Source organism: Anopheles funestus, chromosome X, assembly GCF_943734845.2.
Source record: "Anopheles funestus chromosome X, idAnoFuneDA-416_04, whole genome shotgun sequence".
Taxonomy (NCBI): domain Eukaryota; kingdom Metazoa; phylum Arthropoda; class Insecta; order Diptera; family Culicidae; genus Anopheles; species Anopheles funestus.
In genome coordinates, this window is record NC_064597.1 from 10,734,347 (window position 1) to 10,749,253 (window position 14,907).

General features: G+C 39.2%; 1 protein-coding gene across 4 annotated transcripts in view; it reads left to right on the forward strand.

The window, feature by feature from the left end:
• Nucleotides 1–14,907, forward strand: part of LOC125763367 (kinesin-like protein Klp10A) — an 83,889-nt gene that overhangs the window by 45,477 nt on the left and 23,505 nt on the right. For 2 of the 4 annotated variants that reach the window (XM_049426455.1, XM_049426486.1), the window contains exons 1-2: nt 861–1,342; nt 3,211–3,771. In XM_049426455.1, the coding sequence (XP_049282412.1) occupies nt 3,702–3,771 (70 nt within the window). In that variant the 5' untranslated portion in view covers nt 861–1,342; nt 3,211–3,701. Of the gene's footprint in view, nt 1–822; nt 1,343–3,210; nt 3,772–14,907 lie in introns of those variants that run through there. The other 2 variants (XM_049426475.1, XM_049426466.1) reach the window with 2 other exon arrangements.

The following is a 14,907-nucleotide window of genomic DNA, read 5'->3' on the forward strand; positions in this document are numbered from 1 at the left end:
AATTAATAGTAGAAACGCGCTTTTTAGTGATCTTCACGTAAATGGCGCATGTTTGTTTGATTATTTTGTTATTTGTTCCTAAGTTATGAATTGATTTAAGGGTTCCGAAATAACAGAAATGCATCCCGATAAGCACCACACATCAGTTAAGTTTCAATTTAAACGTAATCCTGACGATTACGTTTACTGATATATTCCAAACAAACGTTTTTTGTGGATGTTTGTTACGTTATGACGCACCAAGGGGAACAAAAATGATATGCACAGTCTTTTTTGTGAATTTTTAAACATTATTAAACTTTGTTTAATATTAAATTAGGAATTATTAGACTTTTTTGAAAAGCATTTCAATTTTCGAATTGTAACTGTTTTTGAAGCAATCGTTTTTGAAGGATTTCCAGCGCGAAACAATGCATATTCTACATATGCTTCTTTTGTTGTGCTAAAGTACACAACAAAACAGGGAGAGAAAAATAAAACAAAAAACTGGAATTATCCAACAATACGATAAATGTAAAATTTATATTTGATCGTTACAAGATCGTTTTCAAATTTGATTTAGAAACAAACACAGAAAACGCTTCACGAAGCGTTTCAAAAAACGCTTCTGATTTGAAAACAGAAATAACCAAATTGAATACAGTATTTTTATTCCAGTATACAGAATTTATTTAAAAAAAAAGAAAATAATTTTTTTTAAATAATATTTCACTCTATTCAGGTTGAAATATGTTTTTCAATTGAAAAAGTTTAAATTTTGTTCCGATATTTGATGTAGCTGGCTGCTAACGTATGTACATTTGTGTATAAATATATATGTGTGCGTGTGTATGGAGCTGTCAAACGATTTCGCCTTATTCGCCGCGTACCGAAACGGACAGCCGCAGTCTCGTCGGACGCCTCATACCAAGCAGGTGGGCAAAAAGCGGCCTAAAGCGTAACCATACAGTGGCCAGTGCGTTGGAACATCCGGACCGTATTTTGCGAATTCTGCATTCCCCGCAACAACAGAAAAAAAGCACAGTGTCGGTCGTGAGTGTACACGTGTGCGTGTGTGTCCCCGGGGGAAAAGACGAACACCGGGACAGGTGCGGCCTCCGTCTTTGCTGCGTCCCGTGCAGCTTCTTCCTTCTGTGTTTTTTTTTGCGTGTGTGTAGTTTTGCTATTCTTGCCTGCTCCAAAAGAACCAACACAACGACAATCACGCACGCACACACACACGCGCACGCACACAGTTTTCGCATGGTTCCTCCCCAAACGGACGGTTTCCGTTGCGTTGGCGATTTGTGTCGTTTCCGAGAGGGGGCCGCAGCTGCTGCTGGCGGATGGTCTCACCTGCACGGTAAGCGTCTGCCTCACCCGACAGCCATCAAAATGGCGCTGGTGGCAGAGAGAAAAAAAAATGGTCGTGAAGAAGAAACTGTTCCGGTTTCAGATTGCGGTACAAGCGGCTTTCGTCGGTTCCCGGGGCGATATGGAAACATACACTCCGTGGCGGAGAAATGTGCCGTCGACGCCAACCCGCCGTGCCCGCCGTATTAGTGTTTGTGATTGCGAGCGAAAGAGGGACTGTGGGAGCAATTCGGATGAGTTAGTGTGTAGCGTTAGGTAGCGTTTTTTTTTTGCACGACAATTTAATAAGGACAGTAGGACCCGTTTATAGGACACGGCATAGGATAGGAATGTGGCTAACTAAGGCTTGTTAGAAATGATAAAAGAAAGAGGGAACCACCTCTCACAAGACGTTCCGGAGTGAAAAATCCACTGTGTCCCCCTGTTCACAGCAAAAGGGAGAAAAGTAGCCCGACAGTAAGCACCGACAGCTGGTAATGGGACGTGAATGATGTTTTCTTTTTTTTCCCGTGACCCGTGGATAGTTTTTTATAAGTAATTTGCGTACAGTTTTGCCATCAGGTAGAGAAGCAAAATTAGGGAGCCTTCACAGCGGTGGCACAGGCGAAAAAAATGGTACAGAAAAATTGACCTTCATGTGAGGAAAACAGTCCAACATATACCAGGCAGTAGTGCATACAACAAAAAAGAAAACCCGCTTCATCCCCCCGCAATTCCGTATACAAAGCTAGGAAAAAGTAATCCAAATAGTAAGCGACAGCTGCCTTAAACGGATGTGAATTATGTTTTTTCTTTGCTTTCTCCCTGTGTGTCTGTATGACTAAACAAATCCATGATATAGTTCTACAATTTTGCCATAATCGCCATTTATTTGTGTTCCCCAAAATGGTGCATCAAGCAATCAAGCTGACTAGATAAAATGGCAGAGACGGTGTGTGTACCACAAGCAACATTCCAAAAGCGGACAACGTTGCATCGAATTCCTTCACAGGCTGGAATTCGGTAGCGTACGATTTGTTCCTTTCTATGCAGCTCTTGGACAACATACAAAAAAAGGGGTGCAAAAGAAAGATTACTGTTAGAATTTAGCATTATAAGTCCGCATTTTTGTACACATTCCAATTGGAAAATGTAAACCCCCTAAGCGTTTTTTTTTGTTCGAGGCAAGAGTTAAGAAAAGCAGTAATTGTCTAACAACTCGTAATGTGTAATGTTATTATTTATGTGATGCATTGCTAAAAACAGGAAAACAGTAAGAACACCGGCAAACCAAACAAATCAAATATCAAAAACCTTCTTCCTGCCCGATTTTTGGGTAGAGCGCCCTCTATGGGTCGATCCTGGATCGGTTGGTTTGTTGTGTTCCTTGTTGCATTAATTTGTAATAACGAACAGTTTGAATATTTTAATACAATGTAAAACGAAAACAGAAAAAAAGGGATAGCATGTAAGATGCCCTATAGGCCCCTTTCGTGAAAAAAAATCACTAGTTAATATATTTCCAAGCTGTCAATCCTGTTCTAGCGATGGATAAGCAAAGCGTTCCTGTACACGCTGGAGATGAACTATCCTAACTAATGGAATGTTTTATCTCTCTGTTCAATTGGAATTTGATGAAAATATTGAACGATGCAATTTATGTTTGATTATCGATAAAATAGGACAATGTTTTCTTTCTTTGTTTCATTATAAACAAAAGGCAAATTTGTGTACAATTCTTCTAAAAATCGGGGAACAACTTCTTTACCACCCGGCACCCATAAAAAAGCCCCTTTTGCATTGCACTTTCTTTCTGTTTGATTAAAAAATTAATACATTTTTGTTTGTTTTTTTTCTCTCTCTCATTTTCTCCTCCAGCTCTAGTGATCGTAACGGCTCTGCCTGCAGACGTTTGTGCTTCGTTTTAGTGCTTCTTGTTGTGAATGTGAATGTGTTAGGAAAATTGTGATCCCATTCACCGTTGTACGTAAACCGTAATATAGCTATTCTTTCAGCCACGCGGTTTTTCATTAAGCTTCGTGCGAAAGCGTCCTTTAAACAAAATTCCCCATCGCCGGGGGGAGGTGTAAAAAGAGAAAAAATTTAAGCTTCGGCTGTGAAACAAAAATCGTTCGTACCGCCGTGGTGTTGTGACGGAAAGAAGCGTCTAGTGATAACAACGCCGAAAACCAAAATCGACAAGCAAAATTTGAAGGAAACAATACGAGACAACAGAACACCGCAACAATCAAACTCAATCCACACACGGGGTGTGCTTTTTTTTGCAATTGCAATTTCATTTTCTTCCCCCTACCCCCCGCCCGTCAAGAGCCCGTTTGTAATCGAAAAACGTGCAGAAGGAGAAACGAATGGGAACAGAGCAGAACAACATGGAGCTTTTCGAGAAGGGAAACATCATATACATCAAGCGAAGCGATGGTAGGTGAACAATTATTTTTCAGCAGTAATTTTTTGTTTCCAACCATTTTCCCGGCGCTTTCGGCACAAAAAACGTGTTTTTCGAAGGAAGCTAAATGTTTGTCATACGCCAGCAAAGAAATGGGCATTACACGCGCACCGGGAGGAGTGCGTCCAAAAATAAATCGCCGTTTCTTCTCATTTCGCCGGAGAAAAGTGCAACTGCAACTGTATCGCTCGTTGCATCTCTGGCTCACTGCGCCACTTTCGCTCTAATGCGCTCACCAGGAGGACACATTTTGTGCTGTGACGTTTCTCACGTGCATCATTCCCACGCCACGGATGCATCCGCTGCCTTGGTGTGTGTGTGTGCGTTAATGTCGCAGCATATTTTTCTCGCCTTTTCACCATCATATGCGCTTCGATGCAGTTTTATGCTGCGTTGTAAGTGTGTTAGTTAGCACACAGGACATTTCACTGTTTCTTTTGACATTTCCCCCAGGTTTTATTAGAAGAGCAGCTGTCTAATGTTGTTTTTTTTTATAATGCTACGCAATGTTTTATAGCATAAAAGCTTTTATTGAAGTTTCCTATTTTCTTCTCTATAGTTTCCTACTGGTTCTTCGTTTTAAGCGATGAAATCATGTAAAGGACCCCTCAGAAGGATCGATATTTTAAACCAAACGATTCCATGTTAGCTGTGCAATCGAGACAACAATACAGGGTTTCTCAGGCCCAGCTCAACGCCGTAACACCACTTTTCAACAATGTAAAATTGTATATACAATTCGAATCCGGTAACTCTTTTCAACATGGTAAAACTAGGTCTCGAATCCGTAAAATCATTACCCGACACTGGGAAATGCGTATTCGGCAGATCTGTCAGTGCAACCTATTTAGTCTACGTATTTCGATGCTCCATTGTAATCGATCTTCAACGCGTTTGAAAATTTAAAACTTACGCTACAATCGAAGCTAATTTTCATTTGAAAAACAAAATAAATATTTATGAATTGGTTTATTTTCGTTCGTTCATATGAAATAAAATTAAGAAAATAATTTGTTTCATACCCCATACTTGCCTATATTTATTTATACATAATGTTAGGAGGAATTCAGTATTTTTTATGTTTACTATTCTTATAGTTTGTGGAAATTAATTGTTTAAAATAAAATCTATAAAAAAATCATGATATTCATTTGCTTATATCAAATGAAATGTAACGGATGTTGATAGTATCGAAATAGGCAGCATAAACATTCAGTCTGCGACGTGTTCGTCATGTACGCGCATTTCCCAGTGTCGAGTAATGATTTTACGGATTCGAGACCTAGTTACCGGATTCGAATTCGATATACAATTTCGGATACATATTCTATATTGTTGAAAAGTGGTGTTACGGTGTTGAGCTGCCTTGAGAAACCCTGTAAAAACGGAACAATTTGTAAAGATACACGCGAGGGAAGGTTCACCGGACGAATGTAGTGACACCCATTATGAAGGACTATAAATAGCACCCGGCACCCTCCAGCGACACGCACGAAAAGCTTCCTTTAATAAGCATCTAGTGGTCGCTGATTAAAGGGCAGCAGTGCGAGTAATTAAAAACGCCAACGGGTGTGAGAGAAAAGGAAGAAATTTTTTGGGAAATTCCTTTTTTTCAAACGATCAATATATTTGATTCGAACTTGTCGAAGCCATTTCGATTATCTATCGGCTGATCGATTTACGCCCGGTTGTGAAAGGATGCACGAAAATTGATATTAATATTATTAGGCTCTATATTTAATAGTCTATTAACCTCTTCACTTTCGTCTTCTTCGAACTGTTTCGATTATATTCTCCATGGGAGCATATCGTGGTGATCATTTCTCTTATGTTCTCACTAGATCCAGTCTAGAAGACATTCTTTCTTCAGTTTCGATATAGCAATTGACTTTTAGATTATGGTTTTTATGTCTTCAAAATGCATTACCTTCATTTTATATACTGTTTTGCGATGATTGGTTTACATACATAAAAACAGCTTCCATTTCAGTTTCTGTACGACTTGTTCGCCTTGGGTACTTGGGGACGCACTCTTGTGGCTTGTCTTGCTTGCGTAGGAGTCATCAACGGTTGTTGTGTCTGTGCGTACCGGATTTCTATCGAACTGCTGGACCCGATTGAGCAAAACACAACAAGCGTGCTTTCCGATGTCGATGACCATCCAGCTTTCCATTGCCCGTCTTTTTTACCTAAGCAAAAAAAAAAGAAATAATTTCCCATCATTTCAAACATTTCCGTTCAAAGTGAATATCGGCAAAAAAGGACATTTTGGGAGCTGGAACTTACATGTTTCTCGAACATACTTTCCGAAGGCACGTCTCAGGGCGTCTTGCGAGACGCCAAACGGGCGGAAGAGGTGGATCTGATGTCAGGAAATCCACTGGGAAGGTTATGGAGCTGTGGATGCCCACGCGTAAAATCCCGCACACACAAAAGGTTCGATCTTGAATGGTCTCTCACCACACTACACCAGTTGCCAGTTCAAAAAAAATATATATTATGAACCGCCCCTGCATTTAGCTGCGTTTTGCTGGAACCGTGGTGCTGAAAGGTATGAGAGAAGCGGGGAGACACACACCATTCCACCACCCAAGTGGTACCGCGGGTTCGGTTCGGTCCAGATGTCTCCATTTTTAGTTGTATCGTGGTACATACACACGAAACGCACGGAATTTCGTTGGGAGACGATTGTGTGTGTTTGTGGTTTTGCTTCTTCAGCATTAGCCTTTTCTCTTGGTTGGTCTGCAACTTCCGGCCATCCGTACCCCCATTTGGTTGACATCCCACTGGAAAACACTTGATGCGAATTTATGGTGTACGAACTCGAAAATGATGCTTACGATGCGATCCCAACTAAACATTTCATTTCGCAATCGATAATCTAAAAAAAAAATAAAGCGATTAGAAGTTTTGTTTTTTGTCCTCCAAAGCGATCGTTTACCTTTCGCGCTAGTTGAGATTAGTGATTAGTAGCAATCTGTCAAACGTTACTAATCATTTTGATGGTAGTTGTGTGTGTAGTTGTTAGTACACACGCAGTCTATTCCCATCCAATCGATTCGGTGTGCTTGTTCTATCTTGTGCATGCGATTTAATCCGTGCAGTAAAAGACAAAATGGTGACTGATCTTCTATTAATCACGCTTATCATTTCATATTTTTTTGATCCATTGTTTTTAGTGTGGTAAAGATTATTGGAAGCGTTCTGACGGAAATGTTTAACACTGGATTACGATAACGACGCTCATATTGATAGGAACAGGTGGTTTCCTTTCCCAGAACTGTCACTCGATGACGTACATCCATCATAATAGATGAGACAGTTTTGTACTAGGAATAGTAAAAATAAGTGATAAAAAGACTCTGTTCGGTACATCATATCGATTATCGGTTCCGGTGTTATCAGTAGCTGTGAGGCTCACACCCGCCGTAATCGTTCCATTTATCCCTTAATTCCGGCGCCGGAAGCGTTTTTGATGATGAAGTGATAATGTGAACGAAATACTCTTTTGGCCGTATAAAATGTGAAACAGCAGACGAATGTGTACTTGAAATCAGAGAAAGAGGTAACAAGAAATGTTTGATCAAACCAACAAAGAAGGAGGGAAGACAAAGAAAAAAGCATATGCGACAGCAAGGTTACGTCTGCTGTCATTTATAAGGTCTTCCCCCGTTCTTCCTTCGGGCAAAGGTGTGTGTGTGTGTGTGTTGTCCGATTTCATTTCCTTTTTTCGATAGAATGTGCAACAAAAACTGTCGCTTTTTGTTTCCCCTTTTTTTTATTCCTCGCATCATTTCTTTCGCTCGCATCACCTTTTGCCGGCTTTTTGCGATCGTGGCGCTTAAAAGTAACTTCTGCACCGATTTCTGTCTATAGCCGTGTGGTTTTTTTTGGGGAGGTTACTTGGGGGGCCTGCTTTTGTACTATCTCCCTTTTGCTGGAAAGCTCGTGCTGGTGTGCGTATACGCGCAAATTTTGCTTCGTATAAAGACGAACACAAACATATGCTAAGGGGGAAGAGGCGTTTAGAACTCGAAACACACACACACAAAGAACTGTCCTAAAAGCAAAAGAAAAGCAAAAAAACGAATGCTGTCTCTCGGTGTGTTCAATCGGTGGAACAACGGTGTGTTTCTGCTGGGTGTGGAAACGAACCCGTTCAAGATATTCTTGTTTTTCGCTTGCTCCGCTATACCCGTTAGCGATCCGTGACTCATCTGGCCATTGTAGACACACACACACACACGGGCAAGGGTGACGTAGTGCCAGCAGAAACACCACGCGTGAAATAATCTTTCACGCAGGGTAAGCGCTGAACCACCGATTACTCACCCAAAAGAATGTACGGCAATATTGCGTCCGGAAAAAAGGGGGGTTTGAGCTGTACTCAACACTTTCAAAACGTTCACAAAGATCTGCCCGAACGTGCCGTAATGGCGAGATGGAAATCATTTTCCCTTCCTGAAGGAAACCGAACGTGCGAATGGGAACCACATGGTGTGTCCACCAAAATATTTTCAAAAAAAAAAGCAATTATACTGTTCGGCCTTGCGCATGTTTTCATCTAATTAGACATAAAAAATAAATGTTCTAATGCTTCCATTTAATAATCGAGTTATGCAATGGGATAATTTTGACAGGACCATTAAAAGTTTATTTATGTTGACTGGTGATGCTAATATTGCATTCTGTTAATTAAAGATTATTAATTTGTTTTTTTTTCTCAACTATTAATTATCGACAAAGTTGCATGAGAAAACGTGACGAAAAGTGCAGCAAATTCTATTCCTACGTAGATAGAAATTGTGTTGAAACTTTTTTTAACCAGCTTATAAGTTAGTGATTCATACTTAATTTTTCTGAAATTTTACTTTTAGGTTCAAAATTCAAACTTAAAAAAAAGAAGATGAATCCATTAAACAGAAGGCACGAAATTAATACTGTCAATTGGATGATGTCATTCGTGTATACAGCAAAACTACGATTGATTGAGAGTTTTCGTTTTGTGGGAAAAAAGACGACAGATATGATTGGAGAATTTGTTTTTTTAACCTACAAACAAGACCATTGCTTCATTTAAAGATATGCACAGCAAGACCCGCAAGAAGCAGATTACAAAAGTGTTAATTTGCTGTGAAGAATTTATCATGTTTGCTGTGGTTTTTATAGTTGTGCAGTTTGTTTTGTTCTTAAACAAACATTAACTTTGATTCTATCGGCGATTTTATTCATGCCACGCAATGTTTAACATGCTGCAAATTTGCTCGACGCATTCTGACATTTTTTTAGTCTAATTGGTAAGAGCGTGATGCAGCAGCAAATAGGTTGGCCTGAGATCGGGTGGGTGACGAATCGCTCAGATTTTTTTTCTCGTTTTTGTAACCTTTTTATCGTTTTATTTAAATCATATTTCCTTGTAGTAATCAATGATGCATTGGAATAAGTTGTATTACTATAAAAAGTTTAGGAAAAAGTGTTTCAATTGTCGCTTGGTTTCATACCAAGCAGTGCTTAAGATGCTGCAAATTTGCTCGCCGCATCCTGACATTTTTTAGTCTAATTGGTAAGAGCGTGATGCAGCACCAGATAGGTTGGCCTAAGATCGGGTGGGTGACAGATCCGTGAGATTTTTTTCTCGTTTTTTGTAACCTTTTTGTCGTTTTATTTAAATCATATTTCCTTTTAGTAATCAATGATGCATTGGAAAAAGTTTTATTTCTATAAACAATTAACGAACAAGTTTTGCTTAACATGCTGCAAATTTTCTCGCCGCATCCTGACATTTTTTAGTCTAATTGGTAAGAGCGTAATGAAGCACTAGATAGGTTGGCCTAAGATCGGGTGGGTGACGAATCGCTGAGAATCTTTTTCTCGTTTTTTGTAACCTTTTTATCGTTTTATTTAAATCATATTTCCTTTTAGTAATCAATGTTGTATTGCAAAAAGTTTTTCAATCAGCGATTTGTTTGGTATCGAGCAATGTTGAACATGCTGCACCTTTGCTGTGTGTGTCAAACGCAGAATCGGTAAATATCGTAATGAACATCTGCAATGAACATACGCGGATGACGATGAACGTATTCTTTATCTCTACAATTAGACAGGCAACCATCGGGCCGGGACGATAGTTAATGTTGACGCTTGTCAAATTTAACCGTGTGTGCAATACATGTGCTGGGTTCGAATCCCAGTTGTTAGCGATCGTCCCCGGGAGTGTTTGCGAAACCAGTTCTCTTCTATTAAAGTCTCTTGTTATCGTTAACTAATGTTAATATGGGACTCTCTCAGAAAGAGCTTGGAATTGCAAACACCAGGAGCCCACCTTTGTGTACAGAAATCATGTCAATTCTCCACAGACATTAGAATTAAGTCCTAATGTGTGCAATAGAGACATATTTGCAATAATATGAGATATGAAGTTGATTATATGTGTACAGGGGCGCTGCTGCTGCAAAACATACTAACACTCTCTAAAATACCTATGAATTAACATTCCCTTCCCCATCCCTTCCCCATCCCTTCCTTTTGCATTTTTCCATAGTTTTTGAAATTCAAACAAAAGTAACAAAAAGTAAGCATATAATAAAACTCATTAAAATATTTTTGTACATTTAACATAAATACCCAACGAAACGTAATGATGGAAATCTCATTAAGTAAAAATTATGTTTTACCAGTTCTTCTGTAGTGTCCAAAACAGATTTGGTATCTGTTAGTTTCATCAGTTTTCCTTAGAAAAAAAAAGTTACATCTGCATTGAATTAATAAGAAAAATTTTGAATTCAATGCTGCCGATAGTTTGAAGCTTATAAAATACAAAGAAAAACTTTTTTTCCAATGCATCATCATGGATTACTAAAAGTAAATATGATTTAAATATTTAAAAAGTTATAATAAAAGAGAAAAAAAAATTGTGACGAAGTTCATAGTCTAATTTTTATTTCTTTTTAATTTTTCATGTCTTTTAACTTTCTTTTTGTAGTTTTTTGTTTCATTTCAACTTACTCCTTCGATTACACTCGTCTAGTTTCTTTATCCTGTGGATTATGGGATCATTTTTTTTATGTTTCCTTTTTTTCTTCGTGCTGCTGCTGTCCTCTTTTAATGTTTTAGAAATTTTCAATGTCGATGCAACCATCCATCAAGCCCGCACCGAACAAGACAAAATGATTCGAAAGTTCACGCCTCACGTTTTTTTTTGTATTTTCTTTTTTGGTACACTTATTTTTCTTCTTTACCGGCAGCCTGTTGGAATGTTGGAAACGTGCAATAACAACAACAAAAAAAAAAACACACATGGAAAACCCCAATGTAACACACACAGTAACAGAGATTGATGTAACAGTAACAAAGAGAGGGAAAAACACGTTGCTTTTCCACCTCAGCATCAAATGGTTTCGGTGGCCAAGTTTCCACCCGAACAGTGCTCAAACAGATGTGTGTGTGTGTGTGAAGCTGGTGTAGTGTAGTAGCTCGGTTGATCGAGCTGTTGTTCCCCTTCACCCCTCTGGCTTTTTCTATTCTCCCTCCCCCGGGGGATGTCTCTTTTCCACGATCGCTCTTTATCCATTCGTAATGGTAATGGAAACCTTTACCTATATGACGGACAGATACGAAACTTATCGCGATGGATGGATTAGGGGTTTTTCACCCCGTTCATGTTTCGCGCTCTTCTTGTGTTTTTTTCTCCTTTATTGCGTTGATCGATTTTCCTCACCCCCCTTGTGAGCTGTGCTTTTGCAGAAATGGCAACCCAACTTTACGGTATGCAGCGTGGTAGAACGGATTGCTTACTTGCGAGCGAGTTTATAACACCGTTTTCATTTTTCCGACCGTTCAGGTTGTGCTTTTAATGGGCGAGCAAAAAACGAGAAGAAAAAAGTACAATCAATTATCAACTTTTTGTAAAAATTACCCTACGAGCCGAGAGCGGTTTGGAGTTTTTGGTGGAATAACATGTCATCAAGAGTACAGTGGAACACCGATTATCCGTGCTCATCGGGATTCGGCTCCAGCCGGATAAGCGAATATCACGGATAATAGGCACAATTCATTTTATTGATAAATATTAGTGTTTAGTGTGTAATGGATGAACTTTTTCTTCTAAAGCAAGATGTTTATTTTCTTATTTGCACTTTGCAAAAGAAATCCTTTCTATTTGGTCGAAATTGAGCCAATTGTATAATTTCTTACTAAGGCTTTTATTTCTTGTCATCACCGGTTTGCAGTTAATATGTCAATTCACCTTTGGAACTGTCATAAAAACCGGATAAAAGGTACCCGAATAATTGGCGCTCTACTGTATTTGAAATGATTTTATTTTACATTCTAAATTTTAATTGTTATTTGATAATAATTTGCTTGATTAAGAATCATTTTTAGCATCAAAAGGACCACCATAGTATAGTATATAGGTATAGATACTATATACGTTTTATCTAGATATAGAAATGCCCTTGAATAAAGAGGCTATTATCCATGGAAATCGATTAACCGGGATCAGTCCGGACCCGAGCACCCCGGATAATCGACGTTCTACTGTATGTCAATTCGACTTTGGCACTGTCATTTTCGAGCTGCATGGTTAATGGGTCAGCCGGATAAAAGGTACCCGGATAATCGGCGCTCCACTGTATTAAATATTTTAAATTTGCAACAAAAAAAACTGTGGGACATAATATTCCTATACCTCGTGTTAGTAATAATTGATTGTATTGCACAATTTTTCGCTTACATAAGAAGCGATTTTGCTTTAAATTATCTTCAAATGTGATGAAATTAATGTATTCCATAAAAAAAAATCATGCATCAAGGAGAGACCAACTTTAATATAAATAATTCATATAAAAACGTAAGCATCGTTTGAAAGAAAAAATAAATTTCCCCCCACGCGGAAAAGTGAACGTGTATATGACATTTTTTTTACGATGCTAGTTTACAGCATACGAACTAAATTTAATGTTTGTTTTTCCTTCATTATGGGCGAATGCTTTAAATTTTGCAATTGATATTTATTTCTCACTGTTGATTAAAGTTTGCAAAATCAGTGTGCAAAAAGAAAAAAATCTTAAACAAAAAAAAAGAAAAGGTTCGTTTCATATTATTGTCCAAGTCTTTCTATTGGCAAACCGTACAGGCGACAATGCGCATGCGGTTTAGTTGCACCCCATATATGTAAAAGGGTAGTAAAAATTAAGATGTAAAAACTGATACTTTTATTACGTTTACTAACATCAACCTGGATGAGAGATGGAGGGAGACAACGGGAGAGAGGGAGAGAAAGAGAGTGATGTTTGACGCATTAATCCGTCGCGTCGGGCGTAAAGCGACGAACCCTTAACGAGATAAATTTATTCGTTTTTTGTTGTTGTTGTTGTTGCTGTATTCGATCTTTACGATGCAACGATCGTAAATGTTTTACTTTATTGATCTGGGAAAATTTTACTACCGAAACCTTTTGCCCAGATCTGTCCCAGATTATTACTTCCAGCTTTGTGTCTCATTTGCGTGTGCGAATGTGTGCCAATCCACCTGTGTGTGTGTGTTTGTGGCTCAAAAAGGGTGTGTGGTTGATCAGTTCTTTATTGCAACAACTAAAAGGGCAAACATTAACTTCACTCATAAATGCAAACCTCCGCGCCATCAATTCTAGTGGCAGTGTGTTTTCTCATCTTAAACTAAATTTTATTGCCGTTTGTGAAATTGATTGGCATTTATTTTATTATCCGTGCCGGTTAGGTTTTTTTTTTTACTTTAATGCAAAAATGCGTCCACGCACGATACATCGATTTTGCTCCCAGTGCCAGTGTCATTGGCTTGCCGTAGGGGTGATGTCATTGAGGAGAGAGAGAAAAAAAGGGAATCCTTGTTTTAACGGGGGGACAATACAAAAAAGGAAATATTTTTTTACACACACACACATATATACATGGTTTGGGGTGTAAGGGAGGGGGGGGGGGGGGGGGAGAAGAGGGGGATGGAGCAGCTAGGAAGAGAAATCACTTTCCGCAGTTTGATCGGCTTCTTCCTTTAGCCTGACCCGGCTTTGTGCCCGTGGATACCAGTTACCATGTTTGGGCATAGTTCTGAGAGGGGTGGGAGGGTTACCCCCCCGGGGAGGGGGGGTGTACCGTGACCGTGACCCTGTATGTGTGCAATGACGAAGCGAAATTGCCCCCCCCCCCCCCGTCCGCGACATTGCGTTTCGCGTGCTCGCTACATAATGCAGTTGTGTGTCTTGAAACACCCCAAAAGAGCATAAAATGGGGAGGTCAGCATATTGCATACTTTTGCGGTAAGTTTAGTCACAATGTTCGTGTGTGTGTGTTTGAAGGATAAAGGATAAAATGAGTTCACATGTTTCTACCATTTTTCTTGAAAACAATTACCCTTCCTTTGTTTCCTCTCTCTCTCTCTCTCTCTCTCTTTCTCCTGCACTACTATTAAATTAAATCAACCCACCAACTAACAACCATAAACGATAATGTATTCCATACTAACGTTGCACTTCTCGTCGCGTTCTCATCACTCCATGTTTGCGTGTGTGTGTGTATGTGTGTCTGCTGCATTTTTGACCTACGCCTGTGTGTGTTTGTGGATGGATGCAGCTTGCAATGCTACGTTTTCCGCTAACCCCCGTCCCTTCCGCTTCTCAGGCGCCCTCTTCTTTTATAGCGCCGACCGCCTTCTTACATTCGCCATTGGCAATAATGTCGCGCGGGGCCCAAAAATAGCCCTCTCACGGTCCTTTGCGCAACTGCAAAACGTCATAGCTAGTAGTAGAACGAGGAAAGAGATAGAGAAAGAAGGCACTGTGAGTAAGAGGCGGTGCAAGGTCACCATCAGGACGCGTCATACAAACAGTAGAATAGCAAATGCCATAATTGGTGCATTTATTTTGCAATACTTTATTTATTTTTTATTTTTTATCAAGATGTATTTAGAACACAAAAAAAAACAAAAGCAATTGTTTCCTTTCATCATTGGGTTTTTTATTGCTTATTGTTTTTTTGGCTTTCAATTTCAGCTCACACAGCCTTGACTTTACTTCCAATTTTGAAACCAAAAAAACAGATTGTCTATTGCTGCGCCGAAATGCACCAAATGCA